The sequence below is a fragment of the Ceratotherium simum genome, chromosome 17, assembly GCF_057802395.1.
Source record: "Ceratotherium simum simum isolate JZ-2026a chromosome 17, ASM5780239v1, whole genome shotgun sequence".
Taxonomy (NCBI): domain Eukaryota; kingdom Metazoa; phylum Chordata; class Mammalia; order Perissodactyla; family Rhinocerotidae; genus Ceratotherium; species Ceratotherium simum.
This window is the reverse complement of record NC_141916.1, coordinates 41,770,417-41,793,001: the sequence shown is the minus strand read 5'-3', so window position 1 is coordinate 41,793,001 and position 22,585 is coordinate 41,770,417. Positions and strand designations below refer to the sequence as shown.

The window sequence follows — 22,585 nt, the reverse complement described above, 5'->3', positions numbered from 1 at the left end:
ATTCCATGTATAAACATGACCTGAATGGACATAAAGGGGTGAGCTGATTAACACTGATAGCTAGAGAAAACACGTAAGTGAAAAGAATTAATTGAAAATCTTAAAATAATTTTAACTTCAGAGTAGAATTTTCAGGCACTTGTTTAGAATACAGAAATCAATATAATAATTAAAATTTTATTTCCAGATAATTTCAATATGGTATGTTGTACTTATCTCAGAATTTCAACTTCCATTTTCTTGTATTTTCCACTCTAAAAACTAATAATTACTCATAATTTAGGGTGAAAAAGAAGACAGTCAGTATTTTGGATTGACTTCTGACAAGCTATTAGTTGATTATGTACCGGTAACAATTTTCAACCAGTTGTGTTGATACAACCTGCTTGGTTAACCAGGAATTATTGAACACTACCTATGTGCCTAGCCTGGTGTCCATCACCATTATCCTGTAGAAATTACGTCTTTGGTTCTCCTTTTAGCTGTTGGCATTTTTATCCTGCCCTGTTAGTCTTCATCATTCAAATTGAACATACCTAATTATTGTAATATTTCATTTCATAAGTATAGGGAGATTTTGCTTGCTTGGTTTTAAGATGTGATGGGCTGTCTTTCCTGTACGGCCAGAATACTTACAAATAGTTATCAGGGCATATCACCTAAGAGGTAAAACATCCAGTTTTTAACAATATAGTTCATTTCTTCTAAATTCATAAAGTTTCTAACCTATGAACTGCAATGTCATAGTCCCCTAGTGTGCAGATCATTGATGGCATAAAAAAATCTAAGCATGATATACATTCATAATTTCTATCTCCAGGCCCATTATTTTCATTTTCTATATTTCCGTGTATCTTCTATAATAACTTAAATGTCACTTTTTAAAATTAGATCACAAGTTTTACACTATTATGGTATTTAGCATACATTTCTGAATCAGTTTCATTCCATTTAGAGAAAAGTCAGCGTATGTGTCTTTTTTGATTACATTTCTTAAATGGTAAATCTTTGGGAAAAAGACAATACAGTCTAATTTAAAATAATAGCTTTAGATAGACTAGAAGTAACTAAGTTTTAAAAAATCTTTTCAGGGGCCGGCCCGGTGGCACAAGCGGTTGGGTGCGCGTGCTCCGCTGCGGCGGCCCGGGGTTCGCTGGTTCGGGTCCCGGGCGCGCACCGACGCACTGCTTTGGCGAGCCATGCTGTGGCGGCGTCCCATATAAAGTGGAGGAGGATGGGCACGGATGTTAGCCCAGGGCCGTCTTCCTCGGCAAAAAAAAGAGGAGGATTGGCGGATGTTAGCACAGGGCTGGTCTCCTCACAAAAAAAAAAAAAAAAAATCTTTTCGGATATTTGATATTCAATGTTAAAAATCCACCCCTCCCCACCCCACCCCCAACCCCCCAGAATTTAGCAAGGATAAATTCTCTTTTAGTGTAAATCTTCTCTGACTTTTATCTTCCAAGGAAAAGAAGCTCCATAGCATATCTTAGTAAACTGTCCCAGTGTCTAATATTGCTTCCAATCTAAAAGCCATAAGTTATATCTAACCTAAATACAGGGATAGTCCCATAGTAACTTTACTCCAAGAAAAATAGTCACATTTCTTTTCATTTTTTCCTCTCTGATCATATTCCAAACTATTTATAATATAGTTGTATATGTATGGGTTGTCTGTTCGCTACACATCACTGCAACTGGCAGCAATACCACACTTAGGACCCGACAGGAGCATTATTATGTATTGAAATGTGGAAGGTTGGCCAGTTCCTGAGAGGCCTCCCAGTGTGGCGTGATCTTGACAGTTCCATGCAGGTTCAGACACTCAGCTTGGTCTTGTCAGAGCCTGGAAGTGATTGGTCTCAAGAAACTGATTCTCATCAAAAAGACTTAGATATAGCAACTGGAATGGTAAGCAATAAACCTGTCCAGTGGCCCAGATACACACGGTTAAGCAGCACATTCCTCCGGTGAGATGGACATGGGATGCCAGACTCTAATGCAAAATTGCTTGATGAGATGGAATGATAATGGTAATAAAGTCTGTGGCGGCCACTCATATATTCAACTGGTCCACAGAACAATCGTGTCACTGTGGTGCTACAATTATCCCCATTTACCAAAGAGGAGATCGAGGCGTGGTAGATTGCTGCACCTTGCCCCAGGACACAGCCAGTAGGAGGTAGGGCTGCAAGCTGAACACAGCCAGCCTGGCTCTGAGAGCTCGTAACCGAAACTCAGGTCCCTTCAATACATTTAGTCGTATGGTTCAGATCTTTGACAGCATAAAACTATAATTTCCTGGTGCAGCCATTTCCATACACCAGGCTCATGTTTGTCTCATGATGAGTTAACCCTCCTGGCTGGACGCCGCATTGTTTATTTCAAATGACTAGCTCTGTGGTCCTTCAAGTGTGGATTTTGTGGTTTTGCTGTCAAAAGGCAATCTTATTTGCTTTATTTCCAGATTTCTAGTAGTGGTGGGACACTCATCACTCTTTATCCTCCAGTGCTTCATACACTGTATATTTTATGTTTTCTTTTTCCCCTTTCTATTTTATACATCATGGTGTTGTGCTTGAATTTTTATACTTCAACATTGGGGGTGTGTGCAGATTTGTTCTCTGTGACCCTTTCCGTTTTTTTTGTAGAGTCCAAGGTAATTTTATATTTTTCCTAGATTGAATCCCGGAAATAACATGTGCCATTATTTCATCTAATTTACTGTGATTTTCTTCTCTGATTTCAGAGTGGACAAGATTGCATCTGAAAATGCACCAACTAAAGAAATCAATAACTATCCCAACCATAGAGTGCTAATTAAACCAGAGATCCAAAATAACCAGAAAAACAAGGAAATAAGCAAAAATGAAGAAAAAAAGGCATTAGAAGCTGAAAAATATGGATTTCAGAAGGATGGTCAAGATAGACCTTTAACAAAAATTAATAGTGTAAAGTTGAATTCTCTGCCATCTGAATATGATGGCAGGTCAACATACCCAGTTCAGACTGGACACTACAGGCCAGTCAATGTGAATAGTTCGGAGAACAAAACAGTCAATGTTAGCCTGGCAGATCTTAGAGGTGGAAACCACCCAAATGCAGGGCCCTTACCCACAGAGGTTGATCGAGTCATACAAAGAACGAATTCAATGCAACAGTTGGAACAGTGGATTAAAATCCAGAAGGGGAGGGGTCATGAAGAAGAAACCAGGGGGTAAGTGTCTTGTCATTATGTGTTATGAAGCTGGTTTCTTTCATGCTGTGTTGGTGGAGATTGTTTTCAAAGATGCCTATTGAAAGTATTAGGCTAAATTGTGTTTTAGATATTAACATCTTCATCACTATATCTTTTCTTCATCATAATCAGATGTGTTTTTTCTCTGTCCCCCATTGTTCTGTCACCCAGCTTTGTTAATGGCAAGAAGTCATCCTCCCTGGCCCTGCACAAGAGAAGGATTAGGTTGTGGTAGAGATCATGTTTGGTATGAGGAAGGGAGCCAAGACCTATTCCCACTCCCTTCTCCCCCTCCCCACTGAAAAATTCTCTTCACTCTCTCCACCACCCTGCTCTGACTGTCTTCCATTAGTAGCTTCTGCAGGTTGGTGAAATGCAAGCATCTCCTGAGACAAGTAAAGTGGAGCCAGTAAAGGCTTATGCTCTCTAGTTCTCAGTCTCATTCCTTGGTTTTCTTAAACTCATAATGCACATGACTAAGTATTATATTTATACATCCAAGCATTTATTCATTCATGCACACACTTGTTCTTTCACATATTTATTGTATAACTACTATATGCTAATCATGAGGCCAGAAAGTAAGATAATGAAAAGATATAGTCCAGATTTCTCACAGAGATTCTTATCTAGTAGAGAGAGTTAAATAAGCAAATGCAGTATATTGTGACAAATACAGTGAAGGAAGACAGGATGCTGTCAGAACGTGTTTCAGGGACAACCAACACAATCTAAGGATTCAGGAAAACCTTTCTGGAGGAAGTGAAATACAAGCCAAGATATAAAGGATAGTATGCTTATCTTGGTTTAGATATGCAAAATTCCAGAGTTGACAGAGAGCAGGGAAAGGAATCCGCAAACATCTAGTATGGCTTAGGTATAACTGCTGTGATGATAGATGAGAAACAATGCTGGAGAGAGATAAGCCAGAAGTGATTGGTGTTTCAGAAAGATCACTCCAGCTGCAGAATCTGGACAATGAATTGGAGAAAGTTCAGAAGCTCTTGGAGTAAGTGGAATGAGAAGAGGAAAGGGATGTATTCAAGATCTAATTGACAAGACTAGTTGAGTGGTTGGGTATGCTTAATTGCTAAGTAGTCTCACTGAGTCTAGTTTGAGTGATTGGGGGAAATCAAGAATGACATCCTGCTTTTTGGCCTGGTCATCATGGGTTGTCTGGTGACTTTCACTGCATAGAAAAGATTTGGAAAGAGAGAAGGTGATGAGTGATTGGACAGGTTAAATGTGAGGTACCTCTAGTCTGTATCTCCAAAGAGAGACCTAGACTTGAATAAGGTTTGGGGCATCATCATTATATCAAAATTACTTAAAAGTAAGAATGAGAGTAGATAAATTCATTCAGCAGGTGGCTAGATAAAATAAAGATTCTAAGGGAGAACCTGAAAGAATATTTATAGTTAAGGGAAAAAAGGAGGAGGGGGCCTGCAAAGGAGACCAAAAATAAAAGCCAGAGGAAATGGAAGAAACTAGGTGCCTGTGGATGAGAAAGTATTCTGTCATTAGGTGGGAATTCGGTGATGCAGAATTTAAAAAGTACTTTAATGTACTAGTGTACGTAAAAATTAACTGAAGAGTTTTTGTAACTCTTACCTCTCAATAGTAGAAAACCAGAAAACAATGACATTAATAATATTATGATTAAATGAAGATTAACTTATTTTAATAGTGAAACCTCTGAGGTACAGGAATGCCCTCCCAGGGGCCAGCCCCGTGGCGTAGTGGTTAAGTGCGCGCGCTCTGCTGCTGGCGGCCCAGGTTCGGATCCCGGGCGTGCACCGACACGCCACTTGTCAAGCCATGATGTGGCGGCGTCCCATATAAAGTGGAGGAAGATGGGCACAGATGTTAGCCCAGGGCCAGTCTTCCTCAGCAAAAACAGAGGATTGGCATGGATGTTAGCTCAGGGCTGATCTTCCTTACAAAAAAAAAAAAAAAAAAAGGAATGCCCTGCCAGTTTGCTCAGCTGTCAAGGGAGACATCTGTGGTTGTCAGGCCATCTCTCCTCTCTCCGCAGTGCAGCTCAGAGGCCTGGGTATGCTTGGCCTTATCCTCTGTTATCTCAACAAAGGCTGCAGAAACATTCTCCTGTGATGTGTTGTTCACTTCCGTTTTCTTCTTTTCCACCCTCACAGCTCACTTTTCTAATTTTCCCAAGGGAGAACTGTGAGAAATATTTGCTATTTCAAAAATTAAATTTGATTAGACAGAAGCGAAGCCAGAGATAGTTCCGGGGGGCGGGAACGAAAGGGTGTTTGGAAGTACTTATTAAGGTAATCATTTTCAGGGAAACAATAATAAAAATCCCAGCTAGAAGATTTGCTGAATCTCTACCCAGCAAATTAAATCTCACTTCTTAGTGGAATCACTTTTCCTGAAGTAAATCATACTTTCTTAAGGTTGAAAGTGTGTAAAGGGGTTCCACAAATATGTGGAAGTTAGTTTTTTAAATTGTTGAACATAAATATTATTTTGCAAGCACTTTTGGGTCCCTTGATGGATGTAATTAACATACAGGAAGGCTGTCTGCGACTTTTTCTTTTGAATGCAGACCTGCAGCTTCTGCAGGCTGGTCTTAGGTTATTTTCAGTTAAGGTTTTCTCTGTGTTGCTCCTTTGGGTTCACTGGCTGGAGTCCAGTTCGGATAATTGAGATATATCATCTACATTATTATATAAACTTCATACTTAAAAAATAGTTGTGATGTTGTATAGTGAAATAATTTTTATTGATGGAAAGAAGTATAATGGTAATTCACAGTATAATTCATTTTGCAAAACGTTATGAAAGGCTTCCTTTCATTATTAAAGTTCTGATGGAAAGAAAAGAAGTTTAATATTTAGTCAAATGGTTGATCCCTGCATCTGCGAACAGAGCTTTCAAGTTTCTTTGTGAGTGGCGGGCACTGTTAAGATGCCTGCTGCCTTAGGCCATTGTTCTGCATGGCAGAATCACAGTGATGGGGTTTTCATGGTGTGTGACAGGCAGCTGCTGGTGAATGGAGCACTAAACCTGATGAAGGAGCTCACAGTGTTCATTTCTTAAGCTTTCACTTAAAAGTAAATCAAACTTTGCTTAATTTGAATTTCTTTGGCGAAAACCACTGAAGGAAACTGTTGTTTTTGAAAAACCAGTCTCAGAATGCTAGAAAATACATGGGATAAAAATAAACTTACTTGATAATAACCTGATTTTCTATTAAAATTTCCCAAAAGTGGTTCCAAAGGTGACAGAAGAGCCTTTTAAACTTAGTAGTCATTAATTAGCCAAGCTTAGTGGGAAAATAGCCTGCTGTTAATGATCATATGATAGGTTGACGCTCAAGTTCGATATACATCTCTACAACAGCTCCGATAGATGTGTTTGGTTTAAATAGATTTTCTGAACTGGAATTTAAGCATTTGTTTATAGGCAGTTTTCCGTGTGTTTAAGATTGACAGCGTATGTCCCTTTATATGATTATAAATGATCTTTTCACGTATTTCCAAACTGTATATAAAGTTAATATCTTTTATATTTTCGGTATACGCTTCTATAATATAGTTCAGTACCTAATCCAGAGCCTTTTGCTTACAAAGGTCTCTATAATATTTCTTGAATTCATGAATGACCAGGTAAACCACAGTATGTTGGAGTAAATTGCTTTAGGACTAGAGCAGAATTTCTTGGATGGAATCAACTTCCCTGCTGACACACTTCCTAAGCAGATAGCCATAGGGTTGCCAACTCTAGACTTTTTCCAGTTTCTGGCTTTTGTGTTAACAGAGAAGATGGGGATAGGAAGAGAGACCAGGGAAAAAATAGGAAATATACCTGGAGAGAAAGCAGCAGAGAATTGAACTCTTTGTACTGGTTATATCAGAGTATTGGGTACTTTTCCCCCTCACTCCAGCCCCCAGGTTGTCAGATGGTTAGCCTCGCAGCAGTGGTTCTTGTGTTGGGTGGTTTTGTTCAATTTTGAGCAAGCCTGTTTTAAGCCAAGATGTTGAAAAGCTGAAGAACAACCAGCATGATGAAGGAAGTTTAGTTTAGGGGGAATGGTTGAAGGAATTGGAAATATTTCAAGTACAAAATAAGACATGGGATTTTAGAGCTGTAAAATAACTTTGTGATCAAATTATCTAGATGAGAAAAGCAAATCCCAGAAAGTTTCAGTTGGCCAGATTTTGGTAGCATATGAAGAACCCTAGCACTTTAAGATTATGCCGTTCCTAATTTGGGGGGTATCTTTTTAGTTTTAATTAAATCATTGTGGTAGAAGGGTAAAGTATTTTTTAAAATAATATCCATACATTGGGCAAAACTTTAAAAATAGAAGGATTATTTTACTTTTTCATTAAGCCCAAAAGTCTGGGAATCGTTGGTGTAGTGAAAAAGAGTGCTACTTAACGAATTAAAGAGACCTGCATTCTAGTTCAAGCTGCCCCACTAACTCTTTCTTTAACCCAAGTATTGAAGGGAATATGATCTCTTGATCTGGTTCTCCCATGCTCTCTCATCCATTCCCCTTATCCCCCAAAACACACACTCTATCATTCTCTGAATCCCAGAAGATGTAACTAACTCATCTACCGAGACATAAGGTCTCCGTACTTAGTAGGAAAGCAAGAATCAAAACTTGACTCTCCTGGTTTTTCATCAACTGCTTTTTCCCACTTTACTGTTTTTCTACTGTATTGCTCTATTTTTCAAAGCCTTATCTCCTCTGTGGGTGTTTTAAGCCACAAAAAGATGTGTTTAACGTGAGACTTTCTGTTGTTTGTATAAAGGTAACATAATTTTACTGCCCTAATAGGCACAAATTGTGCAGGGATTTTTATTATTACCGTGCCTCATAACCCAGGATGCACCCAATTCATTACACCTGATCACTGTGAAATCTTTTTTTACTATAATACATTAGTATTTATGCATTGTTACTGTCAACAGTCTTTGGGTCAAAAGAGAGCTCTGACATCCAGGTTATCAGCCAGGGCTTCCCGGGTTATTAAGAGTATGGTCAAGTAACTTACACATCAATTCTTCTACCCCTTCTGGTCGGTGTAATCACCAACATCTTTGACATTTTAACACCCAGTGGGAATTATGTGTGCACGATTCCAAAATATACTCTATGTTGAAAATACAGTAAGCGGGAGAAAGGTATTAACTGAATATTAAAAGAAGAGATCAGGAAACCTGGGTTTATGGGGTCCCAACTCTCCCACATGTTTAGTTCATTGAATTATATTTGATATTAGGATATAAATTTGTGCCAATGAAGATGGTGGCATAAGATAAATACTTGTAATTTAATATTGCTCTTTTTAATCTAGATTTTATTGTGGTTACTATTATTGAAAGGCTGTGTTTGCATTTAGAATTTGAATTGTAACTATACCTTATACCTGCCTCTGAAGATAATGGGGAAAGACAAACGCTAACTTTATTTAGAGTTTTTAAATGACTTTCTAAAATCCTTTTTGTATAATATGTCTGACCTAGCATGAGGTTAGCACAAAGATACTTTTGATAAATTCAAAAAAGAGTGTTTTTATCAAAATGTCTTTTTTAAAATTGTAAACTGGAATTTTATTTTATTCTTTCAATTTAGGAAACTGAAATAATCTGTGCTTAGTAATATGCCAATACATATTCATATCTAAAATTTTAGCGTTTTAAAAGAACTTTATTAAATGCTTAATATGCATAAGGAATTTTTACATTGCTTTAAAAAGCTCCCCAAAAATGTTGATACTATGCATGAGGTGGAATATTAATTTCTATGCCAGAAACATTGTAAAATTCCTGAGATTTGCAGTTTTAGATCTGAAATATGTTCTTTAAATAAATAAATTTTGAGCTTTAGCTTCAAGTCATTTTTGTTTTTCAAATTAAGAAAAGTTATCAAGGGAAATTATTTCTTCAAACCACAAAGGTACTAATGTACTTCTTCCCATAAAGAGTCATGCTTTCCGGAGGAAATGGTACAACAGAGTTGTCACGTACACCTGCAGTAGTTCATTTCCTGTCCTCATGCTCTATAGGCACAACCAAACAACCTCAGTATCCCATAGTGCACAGAAATCCTATTTAACTGTGCTGGTGAGATGTATGAAAATGAGATTCTGGGAGTTTATTTATATAAAAATAAGATATGAGACTTGAGATTAGATCTTGAACATTCTTATTTCTGAAAGAAGTGTAATATTTTTCCTTCTTTAACCCAAACCGTACATTGTGTGAAATTAAGTCTCTTATGTAAATGACATAGATGCTGTTTACTTAATGTGTTAAATCCATCAAACTGAATAATCTATTCATTAATAATTTATACTTGGTATAATACTTTGATCTTTTAAAAAATAGGTCCTAATATATATCTTACTTACCAGAAGAAAGAAATGTACTCTAGAATCTAGAAAACAACTCTCTCCTTCATTTTTACATTTCAATTCTTTTATTTTAGAGTGATTTCTTACCAAACGTTACCAAGAAATATGCCAAGCCACAGAGCCCAGATTATGGCCCGCTATCCTGAAGGTTATAGAACACTCCCAAGAAACAGCAAGACCCGACCTGAAAGCATCTGCAGTGTCACCCCTTCCACTCATGACAAAACAGTAGGACCTGGAGCAGAAGAGAAACGGAGATCCATGAGAGATGACACGATGTGGCAGCTTTACGAGTGGCAGCAGCGTCAGTTTTATAATAAGCAGAGCACCCTCCCTCGTCATGGCACTTTGACTAGTCCTAAAACCATGGTTAACATTTCTGACCAGACAATGCACTCAATTCCCACATCGCCTTCCCATGGATCAATAGCTGCCTATCAGGGATACTCCCCACAACGAACCTACAGATCAGAAGTGTCTTCACCAATTCAGAGAGGAGATGTGACGATAGACCGCAGGCACAGGGCCCCCCACCCTAAGGTAAAACAGCTGCTAATCTAGTGTTAGCTACTACTTTACGGATGCTGTGTTTTATTTCTAGTACTCTATTCTTTTAAACGTTAAGAGACAAGAAAATAGGGAGGAGGTAAGCAAGGCAGCTTTTTTTGTGTTTTAAGAATTAAGGAAGAATATTCTGCAATGTCACAATCTCATGTATAAAACCTAAGCTTGCAATGCTTCATCTCTCAGGAGCACAGAAAGAGTTCTGAACGGATGCATTATGCATTCTTCTCTGGTTGATAGCATATCTCATCAGCTTTCCATGTGGGTTATGACCACAGGCATTTTTATTGGCTCTTCACACACTTGCAAATTCTACACCTGCCCTCTTCTAGCATACCTGTGCTCCTGTATCAGGTTCGTCTTACTCTTTGTTAACATAAAAGAGCCAACCTCATCTTCTAACCAGCTGGTTATATGGCATATTGAAATATCTCCTTAGATCCCCAATTTAATATTAGAGTAACAGTGCTTATTAGTATATGTACTTTTAAAAAATTAAGGTATAGGTAGAGATCATGTTTTAATTTGTACTGTGAGTTCATTTAAACATTGCTTAGTCAATTATTTGCAGTGAATTCAGAGTCGTTTGCATCAATCAGCTTTTCATAACACTAAAGCAATTGTTTTGATCAATCAGCCTGTATGCAGCCAGTTCTCTTAATGTCTATCATAAAGTGAAAAGGAATTTTTCTGTCATTTTCTTTTTAATTCTAAAGAATTTCTTGCTTTATACCATTTTAAAATGCACCTTTTCTTATCCTTGTGACAGGCTGAATCCTTCAGTTACATCGTTGCATAAAGCATTTGCTTGATTTTTCCATAAATAAGTGTTAGAAATTAATAATCAATCAGGAATTTTCTTTTGGAGGAAGCTTTAGTTTGCCTCAATCAATAAAAGGCTCACTTTGAACTCCATGGTAACGAAGTTCAATGTTTTGTCACTTTGTACATCCAAAGGCCATATCATGTTTGATAAAAATAATAACAATATTCAAGAGAAAACTGATCTAATACAGTTTAGTGTGTGGTTGAAAAGTGTTCTCATGGTTGTTAGTATTTTTCATATTCTTGGCCAAAATTTATCATCTGTTTCAACAACAAATAGGAGATGAATGTGTGCTCTCTATCCAGTTCCAGTCAACTAAACGTCTGCTCCTCTTCCTCCACTCAAAAATCTTCTCCAGTGTTGCCAAATTTTTCTTTCAAACTATCCTGTCACCTTCACTGATGTGATCAGTGGTTCTCAAAGTATGATCCATGGACCCCTGAGAGTCCTCATGGCCCTTTCAGGGAGTCTGTAAGTAAGCTTAGAACTTTTTATAATAATAATACAGCATTATTCATTGTGTTACCATTTTCCAATAGGACGAAAACAATGGTGGGTAAAAGTACTGGCACCTTAACATAAATCAAGGGAGGGACTCCTAACTATACTAGTGCAAGTATGCTTCATTGCCACATACTTGCAGTGTAAATAACATAGCAGTTTCACTTAAGAATCCCTTTGATGAAACAGTAAAAGATAATTTTATTCTATCTTGATCTTTCATTACGTATCATTTTAATATTCTGTGTGATGAAATGAGAAATCTGTTAAAGCATTTCTATTGCATACTAAAGTACTAAAGGTTGTCTCACAGAAAAACACTTGCATGATTATTTGAGTTGCGAGCTGAACTAGCTCCTTTTTTCATGAAACACCATTTATACTTGAAAGAACGAATGACAGACTAACTATAATTGTTCATACTTGGTATCTGACAGACACTTCTCAGAGTGAAATGTTAGCCTGTCACTTCAAGGAAAACAGCTGACAGTATTGCCAATGACAACATTTGAGCTTTCAAACGAAAATTAGAATTTGAAAATCTTGCATCTGCCACTGTGAGCTTGACAGTTTTCCAATGCTTAAAAATCAGGGCTGGTATTAACAAATGCGAGTTACTGATATCACATATTGGTATGTGTCCACATTTGAACGTCTGCCTAACTCACTGAACCAGTATTTTCCACATGACCAGTGTTTGCTGTTACGAAATCGTGGAGGAGTAAAAGATTCATTCAAGGTGCAAATAGACCAATGGATGTTAGTGTAACAAAGTATGCAAAGTTCACTGATATGGTTTCAGATACCACTTTGCAACTAACCTTTAAGAAAATACCACTTTTCCAGCTTTAGTGCAATATCGAAGTTGAATATCTACAATTATCCAAAAAAGCTATTTAAGTTCTCTTCCCTTTTCCAATTACATATATCAAGAGTGGATTTTCTTCATGTACTTCCACTTAAAGAGATTATCACAACATATTGCATACAGAAGCACATATGGAAATCTAGCCAGACATTACAGAGATTTGCAAAACTGTAAAACAATGCCACTCTTGTCACTAAATTTTCTTTCTAAGAGTATAAAGGGGTCCTGAGACCAATAAGTTTGAGAACCACTCAGCCAGATTATATAGAATTACTCTGTTCATCAACATCAGTATTTTAGTCAAGAAATTTTAGTATCTGTCTTCTTTCATAAGCACTAATAGCATTTTTAAATGGCATTTTATAATATAAATTTAAGATTTCTCATCCCTGACATTGACCACAGAGTTTATACTGTGCCCTTATTTCCTAGCATGTCTATGTGCCTGAGAGGAGGTCACTGCCACCTGGCCTGACTTTACAGTCCGTTAGTCCCCAGAGCCTCCAAGGCAAGACGGTGAGTACGATATCTATTTACCATATAATGTTTTATTTGTGTGCTACACATGATAGCACATGTCTGACATAGCTTTTAAGTTTGAATTTTCAGAGAGGTGCCTCCCAAGGAAAAACCATTACTACTTTTGTGGAAGAGAGGCTCATCAGAAGAATTTGGAATTGTGTAGCCATTTTGGTGTCTTACTGGATACCTCTCCCTAAATGTCTGACTTCCTAAATAAAAGATGGTATTTTCAAGGTTTATTGCATAACCTGGGTGGTTTTCTTTACTTCATTGGGTGTTAATTCCCTCGTCCTTAAAACAGAAGTTGGAATAGTTTATTAGAGGAACCAATCCAGCAAACAGCCATGTGTAGTCAAACTACAGGCCTATTAAGAGGTTTCTCCTGTGGATTTTTATATAGGTTAACTTATTTAGAGCGAGAAAAGAAACTGATTTACATATTTATGCGAGAAAGAGAGACTATAAAAATACTAGGTTCAAGCAAGTACTTACTGTTATCATTTCATTGTCAGAGTTAAGCTCAAATTGGGAAAGAGTTATATTACCAGGGCACTATTATTATTCAAATTAAAGGGAAAAGATGGCTTTTCATCACTTCATTTTATTTAAATGACATTCTTTTCTCAGGAACTATACTTTAATATCAGTGGGTAGTCTCAGTTTCTGTGAAGATGTGATTTGAGGACCTGTGTAGTTGTTTATTACTTAAAATTCTCTTCCTGCAGTAGTCAAAACAAATTCATCTTATATGTATTGTGCAAACATTCTTTTATCTTGCATCTTTTACGTGCTTAGATATAAGGAAGATTTCCTGGCTTTAAAATACTTGCAGTTTATTTATTAAAGGTTATAAATATTGCTTGACTAAAACTAAAAACTTTCAAACATTGGAATTTTTCAATATTAGATTGTCGATCTGACAAACAGACATTAATCACAAGATAATGCTAAATATCATGTAATGAAATTTTTTCTTCTGCCTTGCTCCCTCTAGTGGATACTGAGGATAAAATTTATTTACCGCCTCCTACTTCTTTGGGGGTTAAATGTGCCTCCTTTTATTTTGCCTCAAAATTTAAATATCTAGCACACTTAAGGGAATCTTTCATCCTTTTGAAAATCTCTTTATCTTTTTAACTTCATAAATAATAAACCAGAGTTTCAAGATTTCTTCGTTTGGTATTTCTGTCAAATATCACTCTGGGTCTTAGAACATCTAAATCCCTTACCTCACCCTGCCTTCTGCCTAGCAAGACCTCAGAGCTTGATGATGATCGTAAGCCGTGGACTGTCCCACGGTCGTGAGGTCACAGGATGTGGTTGTCCTCAGAGCAAAAGCAGCTATTCTTTTCCTGTTATGAAATTTCTTCAAGTCACACATATACACACATTCTTTGACTGTTTCATATACAAGACTGTTGTCTCATCTATATAGAGACTCAGTTTTATCTAAAGAATCTAGTAATAACTATGGTTTACCTCTGACATTTTCTCACCTGAAGGCAATAATTTTTAATGTAATTTCAAATAACTGTTAAAAATCATTTCTGTCCCTAAAAAGAAAAGTATGGAAAATAACGAGCAACAGCACATGGACAGAACAGAAGAGAGCTGTTGTAATGCTGTGGTGTAGGCAAGACAAATCAGCCTCAGGAACGCTTTCTGGCCGGGAAGTTTTAAGAGCACGCAGTAGCCCTTACGTGAGGAGAGCCTCCCTCTGGCCCATCTGCAGTTTTTAATCATAACAAAGCGCAGAGAAACACCGAATAATATTTTACGGCCTGTAAGACTGCCAGTGACCATCCTTTACTGCATTTCTAACAAAGAAAAATATATCAGATTGGCCTATTAAGGAATTTTGTCTACCTTTGAAAATTTATTTTCAAATAACTTTAGGAATCAATTGTAACCGATCAGGAAACCAAAAGCTTCTCTGCTTTCCCCAGATTGTGGAAGGAGGGTTTATGTACCCATGGAAACTTTCTGTGTGTATTAAATACATTTTTTTCCTTAAAAACTAAAAATCGATCTTTTGGTCCTTTAATCTACCCTGTGAAAGCACTAACAGTGACATTTAATATATAACTGGGAAGCAATTAATAGATCCCAGGTACTGAGATTAAGGATGGGAAGATATCATCCAAGTTTTATGTGAATTTTAATTCCTTTTATTTACCTTCTGTTCTCTAAAATAGAGTGTTGGACGTGTGGGTATTGTTCTATTGCTGTAAAAGTCTTAGGTGTTGTTTTAAACATCTTATTAAAATATCTTTTAATAATAGTCTTCTAATAGCTTTCATGTGCAAACCTTTATAACGGTTTTTTGGCATTGTGCTTTTTCTATACTTAACATTTAAATATTCTCTCATGAGTTCTGAGAAAATGGCTTCATATACTGTGGTTTTGCTGGATCTTTTAAAGTAACACTGTTCCTTCTATTTCTCTAGATATCTATGCGTTTATGTAGGACCTATCATCATAGTGTCTAGGCACTATGTTTGATGTCAACCATAAGAGGAAACTTGCCAGGAAATCTTGGTTTAATGTCTGTCGCTTAAGACAACAATTAATCTGTTTTCCACTGTTTGGGTTCTTAAATTGCACTCCTTCAGCCAGAGGAGCTTACGCTGCTGCTGATAAAGCTGCGACGGCAGCAGGCTGACCTGAGTAGTGTCCGGGAGCACACGCTAGCACAGCTCATGCAGCTGAAGCTTGAGGCCCACAGCCCAAAGGTCAGCTCTGAAGAGACTTGTCTGTGTCGCCTGCCATCGTCACTTACTCTGAGTCACTCGTTGATCAGTTTGATCAGTGTCCTTAGTGTTGAGCATGGGCCCATACCATCATTGCAGCGATCACATTAGGACCTCCTATGGACCCTTTGAGAATTAACTTATTTATACATTATTCAAGGAAAATACAGGCAGATGCATTTCTTCTTCAGATGCCTTCCCCCCCCCCGACTCACCCACCGACTTTCGGTTGTGAGGAAGGAAATGCATACAGACTTGATTGTTGTCAGTCACCAAAAACTGTAACTTCCACATCTGGTAAAACAGACATTGAGAAGTCCTATAATTTCCCGTAAAGTAATAAGTTGAAAATTGGTTATAGTTTTAATAATACTGCCTTTTAAATGTCAAAGATTAATTTTAAGATATTTCTTTTGTTCTTGATTAAAAGAATGAATGCATGTAAGTATTTCTCAAAGGGTTTAATAGCCTCTGGTTATACGAGCAACTCCAAAGAAGTAGTACTATATTGCAGAAAAGAATTAACATGTAAAGCTTCTAACACTGAGTCTGCTAAAGGCATTTGAAGGATTTTTCTGCTTAATATTTCAGCTTATATGCATGTCTACTTTATTTCTTACAAAACTAAGTGTAATTTATAATAATTTAATATGTCATCTGTACCATTTATAGGGGAGCATGTGTGTGACAGTTGTGAACTGTGATGTAATAGGTTGTGGTAAACTACCTGATTTTCTTATTTCAAAATTGACTTTTTCATGAATTCTCCACCCTCTTTATCCCTCTGTTTCTTGATTGATGCCTACTAGAATGAAATTCTTTCACATCATCTTCAAAGGAACACCATATATTTGGATCATCAGGTGGGATTTGTAGAATTTTCTTACTTATAATACCTAATAAAACTTTTTAAGTGTACTACAGTTTTTCAGGCTACTCGGAGATTTCTGTCATTTTGAGTTAATAGCATGACTTTTACAAGTGACAGAATAAGAAACCCCTAACCAGGTGAATTCAGGAATACCATAATAAACAGGTAGAAAGGACAGGTGTGGAAGTAAAGGGGGGTACAAGTGCTGGGTAACCTGAAATTGAGAGCCTGAATTCTCTAGACTTGTTTCTTCTTATCCCAAGAAAACTCATACTTATTGAGGCTTATCTCAGCTTGGAGTTGACCTAATGAAAGAAACAGACACCAAGCTGTGAATGCCTTGTTGGAAGGCCAGAAGGAGGGTGAGTGTAGTGTGCTCTGTAGCCCCAAAGGGGAGTTGAACGATGGGTGAAATTTGTGACGAAGATAATCTTTAATTGTACGTCCTTATTCCTGGCCTGCCATCTCTTCCCCGTATCTGGTCTTTACTGAGCTACGTCGAGTCAGTTCTGCAGTGACCTACCGCTCTAGCATTGCCTCAGTGGTGGCAATGTGTGTGGCTGGTTACCCTGAATGTTCAAAAGTGTGAGTGGCACTTCGTGAACAAGGGCTGACACTCCCATAGTTTGGTTTTTATGAAATGCTCTATTAATATTTAATTAACTTGATGAGAATTTTTGATATGTCCTTAAACATAGAATTTCTTCTAGTGAATGCATTTTTTAATATAAATTAAGGTAAAACTTGTTTTAGCTTGTTTCCAAGTGGTCAAACTTGAATATTTTATCAATATGGAAAATGTTTTAAGACAAATGCTTACATATTTATGTTTGCCTGTTTGAGACAAAATAATCATGTACTGCTTTAAATTAGTTATATTTAAAGAGGGATTTTGCATTAGGATAACCCTTTAAAAGATGTTCAATCATTTTTCTTTTAACTTTTAACAGAAATAGGCTTTTGTTAATATATAATTTAGTTATTTTCCCACAAAATGTTTTCATCATATTTTGCCTATTGGAATGCTTTAGAAATCAGCATTTCATGAATCCAAATTTTCATCATCCCTGCAGAGACTGGTGCTATTGAAATTTAACCACAGTGTACATTATACACTTTGAAAGCAATCTAATAAAGACACGCTAGCCAATAAAATAGTAAAATTAGTCTTCCCTCAAAATTCCATACTGCCAGAAAGCTTCTAAGATACGTGATAAGAAACTTTCTTACAATCTCCTTTTGTCTATGAAGCTAGAGATAGTTCTGAAAAACAATGAAATATTACAAAAATTAGGTTTAAAAAACAGTGATATAAATGTGAATCTGAAGTTATCTCTCTATGGAAATAAACCTAGCGGTTTACCGTAGTTTATTATTCACCTCAATAAATCAAAACTGGAATTGCAGAGACATAGAACATTAGAAAATCTTAGGAAATACCACCATTTGCTAAGATGCTTCTCAACTCCCTTTCCCAGGTCAAGCTCTGTTTCTTCCCTTTACCCCTTAAGTGACCCAGATCTGGTTGAGGTTTATGTTCCCATTACTTCCTCTTTAAGCATCCTCTGTTGTTTGTTGTTAGTGGATATATTTGTTGTTAGTGCCGTTGAGTCGATTCTGACTCCTAGTGACCCTGTGTACAGCAGAGCTGAACCCTGCCCGGTCTTTTGCGCCATCCTTTCACCCATGTTAGACGATGCTCCACTGCTATTTATAGCCTTTCTTATTGCACCATGCTAGTGGTCCTACAGGTGGCTTGTAAAAATCTCAACTTTTTATTGATCCTCCCTATTCTCTCACTGTGTCAGCAGAGATTTTCCATTAATTCACCTTTTTTGTGTTAGATCCTGAAATAAAGTTACACTATTCCAATTTTTAAATTTTGTGATAATGAGAAGAATTATAGAATTCAATTGTTTGAGTGCTAATATGCATTGAAATAAGACTATTTCTGATGGTACAAATTGAGCCATTTTTAGATAATAATTAGACAATATAAAAACATGGCGGGGGCCTTGCCCAGACACTCAGATAGCCTACATGTATATATCCTTAAGGTTTCCTAAAGAAAATCTCTCTTTAAATAAATCAAAAAATTTTATGGTTTCAGATAATTGCATTTAATATAAATGAAATATTTACTTTTGAATTGTCCTATATTTTATATCAGTAGTAAGGTTATTAAATAATATAAAAAGAATTCTTGATAATTTTGAGTTTCAATGAAATTTTTCCTCCAGCTCAAACATTTCCAGCTTTTAATCTTGTTACTGCCAGTAACCTATTTAGATTACCAAGTTTATTGTTCTTATAGGCATTATTGATCACCTGGTCTTATAAATTGATTCATCAGTTTTATATAACAATAAATTGGAAAGTAGATTTTAAAATCTGAAAGTCAGAGGAAAAGGCTGTCGTCACATTTTATGCTTATATCATACCAAATGAATATGTACTAATTGATACTCACTTTCAGCACTTATTCTGCTTGCTCAAATAAATCATCAGAATAACCTAAGGCCAGCAAAAAATGCAGTCTTCCTTCTGCCTCTTGTCAGATTCCACAGTCGTCAAAAGAAAAATTTTAATTGATTTAAAGTCTCTTAATCCCTATCACTATTCATGAAAAATAGGACCAAAGGGTAGTCTCTGAGTTGCTTCAGAGGTAAAATCATTTCTGATATTACCAGAATGCTTATAACAAAGAAAAAATGAAAATGCCTTATCTGAAATTCTGAGGATTTACATATATACAGTCAATCTAACAATCTTGCCTTTGAGCAATATAATTTGGTTTCTAATTATCACCATCATGAGAACGAGTCATGTACTGAAGTGTTTTTAAAAACAGTAAAAACTATACTAATTATATAGTAGAATTTTCTTCTACTTTTTGTTCATTTTGAAGTACCCTGTTACGTACTTTAATAGCCCAGTTAGTAGACTGTTCAAGTCTACCTTTATTAAGACTAGCCTATGTTTATTTGTCATTTTTGTGAATTTTAAGATACAAAGCCCCAAACAAACCTGTGAACAAAAAATAATCCTAACTGGATAATTTATATACCTCATCCAGGTTCTGTTTAGAAAATGAATAAATACATAATACATCAGTAACTCATTTTCTTCTCATTCAGCTTAGTTATCACTGAATATTAGAGAAACTTTTAGTTATAGTTTAAACGAAACTTGCAAATTTTGTCCTAAAATCTGTCTACAGAATAGATGTAACATGTGTTAGCTTTTTCCTTGTTTATTCCTCTGCCTAACAGAATATAGGAGAGAGAGGGAGAAAAGCCATAAGTAGAATCTTGCAGTGGCTCTGTACTTGCCAGGAAGTTGGAAGCAAATTCGAGATTATCAGCAGTTATAATGTCATCTCCTCCTCTGAAGAACTGAGTGTCCTGCTTCAGTTCTTTGAAAGTGAGGGGAAAAAGTGAGGGAAAAGAGAAGATCTTGATATGTTTTCCTTTCTTCTCAGAATAGGGCAGATTGAGCCCAAGTTTTAGAAATATATGGCCCTGCTGATCAAGTATTTGATGATTAGGAGTTCCTAATGTTTCTGTAGAGGCAAATGTAAATCATTTGTTTGAAACTGGAGTAACAAGATTCCATAGAAGCTTATTGGAGTCGACCATCTGATAGTCAGCTGTAAGACACAGAAAGGGCATCCTGGTTGTTTTGGTTCTATACTCTTACTGGTGATTAAGTGTTTTTAATATCACACCTCATGGTTAGATTCCCAAATTAGGCCATAAAAGGCTGTATCTAGCCCAGTAATATACCTAAAAACCGGGCTAACAGTATCATACACCCTAACTCTATTAAGGAAAACATCTCTCAGAAAATGTGTTCAGAGTGCCAGCCCAGCATCTTAGGAACATACGTATCTTCTTCAGCAGGTCTAACGCTGGGAGTAGGGACTTCAAGTTTCTTAATCTTGTCACTTACATGGACTTCCCTCAGTGTCTAGTTCTTGGCTCCTGTAGCTAAACCAGGACTGGCTGGATCAAGCAAAGGAATGAAGTTGGATTTTAGAAACTAGACCAGGAGCTAAAGAGAGAAACTAGGCAAGGCCTCTCCGTGGATGAAGAGATGGAACAAAAGCTGGAGCTTTTTTGATCAGTCATGGAGGGAGGATTAATAGAAATGGGGAAATTAGAACATATTCCCATCCCTTCATCTGTTTTCCTCACCTCATTTTAGCTCTTGCCTCCATTTGTGTCTTTCTCTCTCACTTGCTTTTTCTTTCTAGCGTTCCCTATTAGTGATTGAAGAGCAGTTATGAGGGAATTTAGATGACATTTCCTTTTCCTTCTTCCTAAATCCTTCCTGCCAGCTTTCCATGTAGGCAGTGATAGAAAAAGAGATGCCAGGAAGTGAAACTAAGAGACATGTAGGTAGAGATGAACGGAAGGATTGAGAAGCTTGGAGCAATGCTTCACAAGCCTTTTGTGAGCATACTGCCCCCTTGTGGGTAAACTAAACACGTACCAACCCTCTTCTCTAACAGCCCTCAGATTATACCACTCCAGTAACCAGGCTCCCCCTTTGAGAATACCTGCTACTGTAAATGAAGTTTGACTTCTACATATCTGAGCTTTACTTGCACTGGTACCGCAGAAAGTATTTTTTCATCTTTTAAATACAAAATTGTATTGTAACATTGAATGTGCTTTCACAATTTGCCCCTAAAAATGTGACATTCTGCCTTCACCCCTCTCCCTTCAAGAGTCATTATAATTAATGGCATCAGAAACTTCTGCATGAGAACCGGAAAGGAAGGGACATGCCTCAGTCAGCCACACTTACATTGGGATTGTCTGTTCCCAATGTACTCAAAAGTTCTTTGTGAAAAGAATGTGCCTCTGCTATGATAATTTAATAAAATTCATTCGTCTTTACCCAGATGGAGCTATCTCCCCCAGCTAGAACATGCTTAAGTCACTTCTGAATATAGCATCAGACAGTATATTCTTTAACACCAGATGGCTAAAGGATCTTATCCTCAAATCTCATGGAAAAGCTGGAAGTTTCTCATGACAACCCAGTTTGCCATAGTATAATAAAAGCAAAGTCCAGCTCAAGCACACCTATGGTGTTCTTTGTTGCATGAAAATGTTTAAGGTTTCAAAAGCTAAATTCTTCTATCTTGTTTTGTGAGTACATTTTTTTTAAAGTATTATCAAATGCTTGTGGGGGGGATAAGAAAATTATTTTTGTTTAATACTAACTTCTAAACCATCTTTAAAAGTAAGCTAAACTTTCTAATTTGCAAAAGCTTTGTAGTAGCATTCAGATTTTATGATGAATTCTTTTTATAAATATTAAGATTTTATGAACTGTGTTCTAAAACTACTAGTGACTATTGGAAGAAGTCTGATATTCTATCCCTGGTTACTGTGAACATTCCTCGTCAGTATGCTTTCTATATCCTTTCAAGAAACCACAATGAAAAAACTCTATGCAGACAGCAACTCTGACCACTTTTTAACACACTTATGCCAAGGGAAATGCAAAAAGGAACAGTTAACTGGGTGTATGTAATTGGCACTGAAACCATTCAAGGTGAATCCAAGAGTACTTTTTTGCATTTTGTTCTTTGTGTTCATCAAAGACAGCTTCACTATAAGGGAAGAAACACTAACAAGATGATTGAAAAGATTCTTGATGGCTCTCATTGTTCATGTCAGTTCAGCAACTTTATTCTATTGAGCTATCAAGCAAGATCCTATTTTCTCTAATATTTCAAGGGGTCCTGGAGCTTCTATTTTTAGGGATGATTGAGAGCTACAAGAGGTAATGTTTCTAGGGGATATAGAATAGGCACTTGGAAAAAGCAAACTAAGGAAACTGGAAAATTGAAAGTAGATTATTTAACACTTACCATCTCATTACATAGTGCAGAATATCTGTATTTTCTTTTTTTTTTTCCTCAAAGACCCAGTGGATAGTTGTACGTCATAGTTGCACATCCTTCTAGTTGCTGTATGTGGGACGCCGCCTCAGCATGGCCAGAGAAGCGGTGCGTCGGTGCGCGCCCAGGATCCGAA

The 22,585-nt window shown here is 36.8% G+C and overlaps 1 protein-coding gene across 3 annotated transcripts in view; it reads left to right on the top strand.

Annotated features, from left to right (window-relative positions):
• The window catches only part of PLEKHA5 (pleckstrin homology domain containing A5), a 234,539-nt gene that overhangs the window by 159,723 nt on the left and 52,231 nt on the right, over positions 1–22,585 (top strand). The window contains exons 10-14 of one of the 3 annotated variants that reach the window (XM_014791352.2): positions 2,750–3,217; positions 9,705–10,170; positions 12,822–12,905; positions 15,524–15,643; positions 16,471–16,524. In XM_014791352.2, coding sequence (XP_014646838.1) covers positions 2,750–3,217; positions 9,705–10,170; positions 12,822–12,905; positions 15,524–15,643; positions 16,471–16,524 — 1,192 coding nt within the window. The remainder of the gene's footprint in view (positions 1–2,749; positions 3,218–9,704; positions 10,171–12,821; positions 12,906–15,523; positions 15,644–16,470; positions 16,525–22,585) is intronic. The other 2 variants (XM_087442696.1, XM_004435427.3) reach the window with 2 other exon arrangements.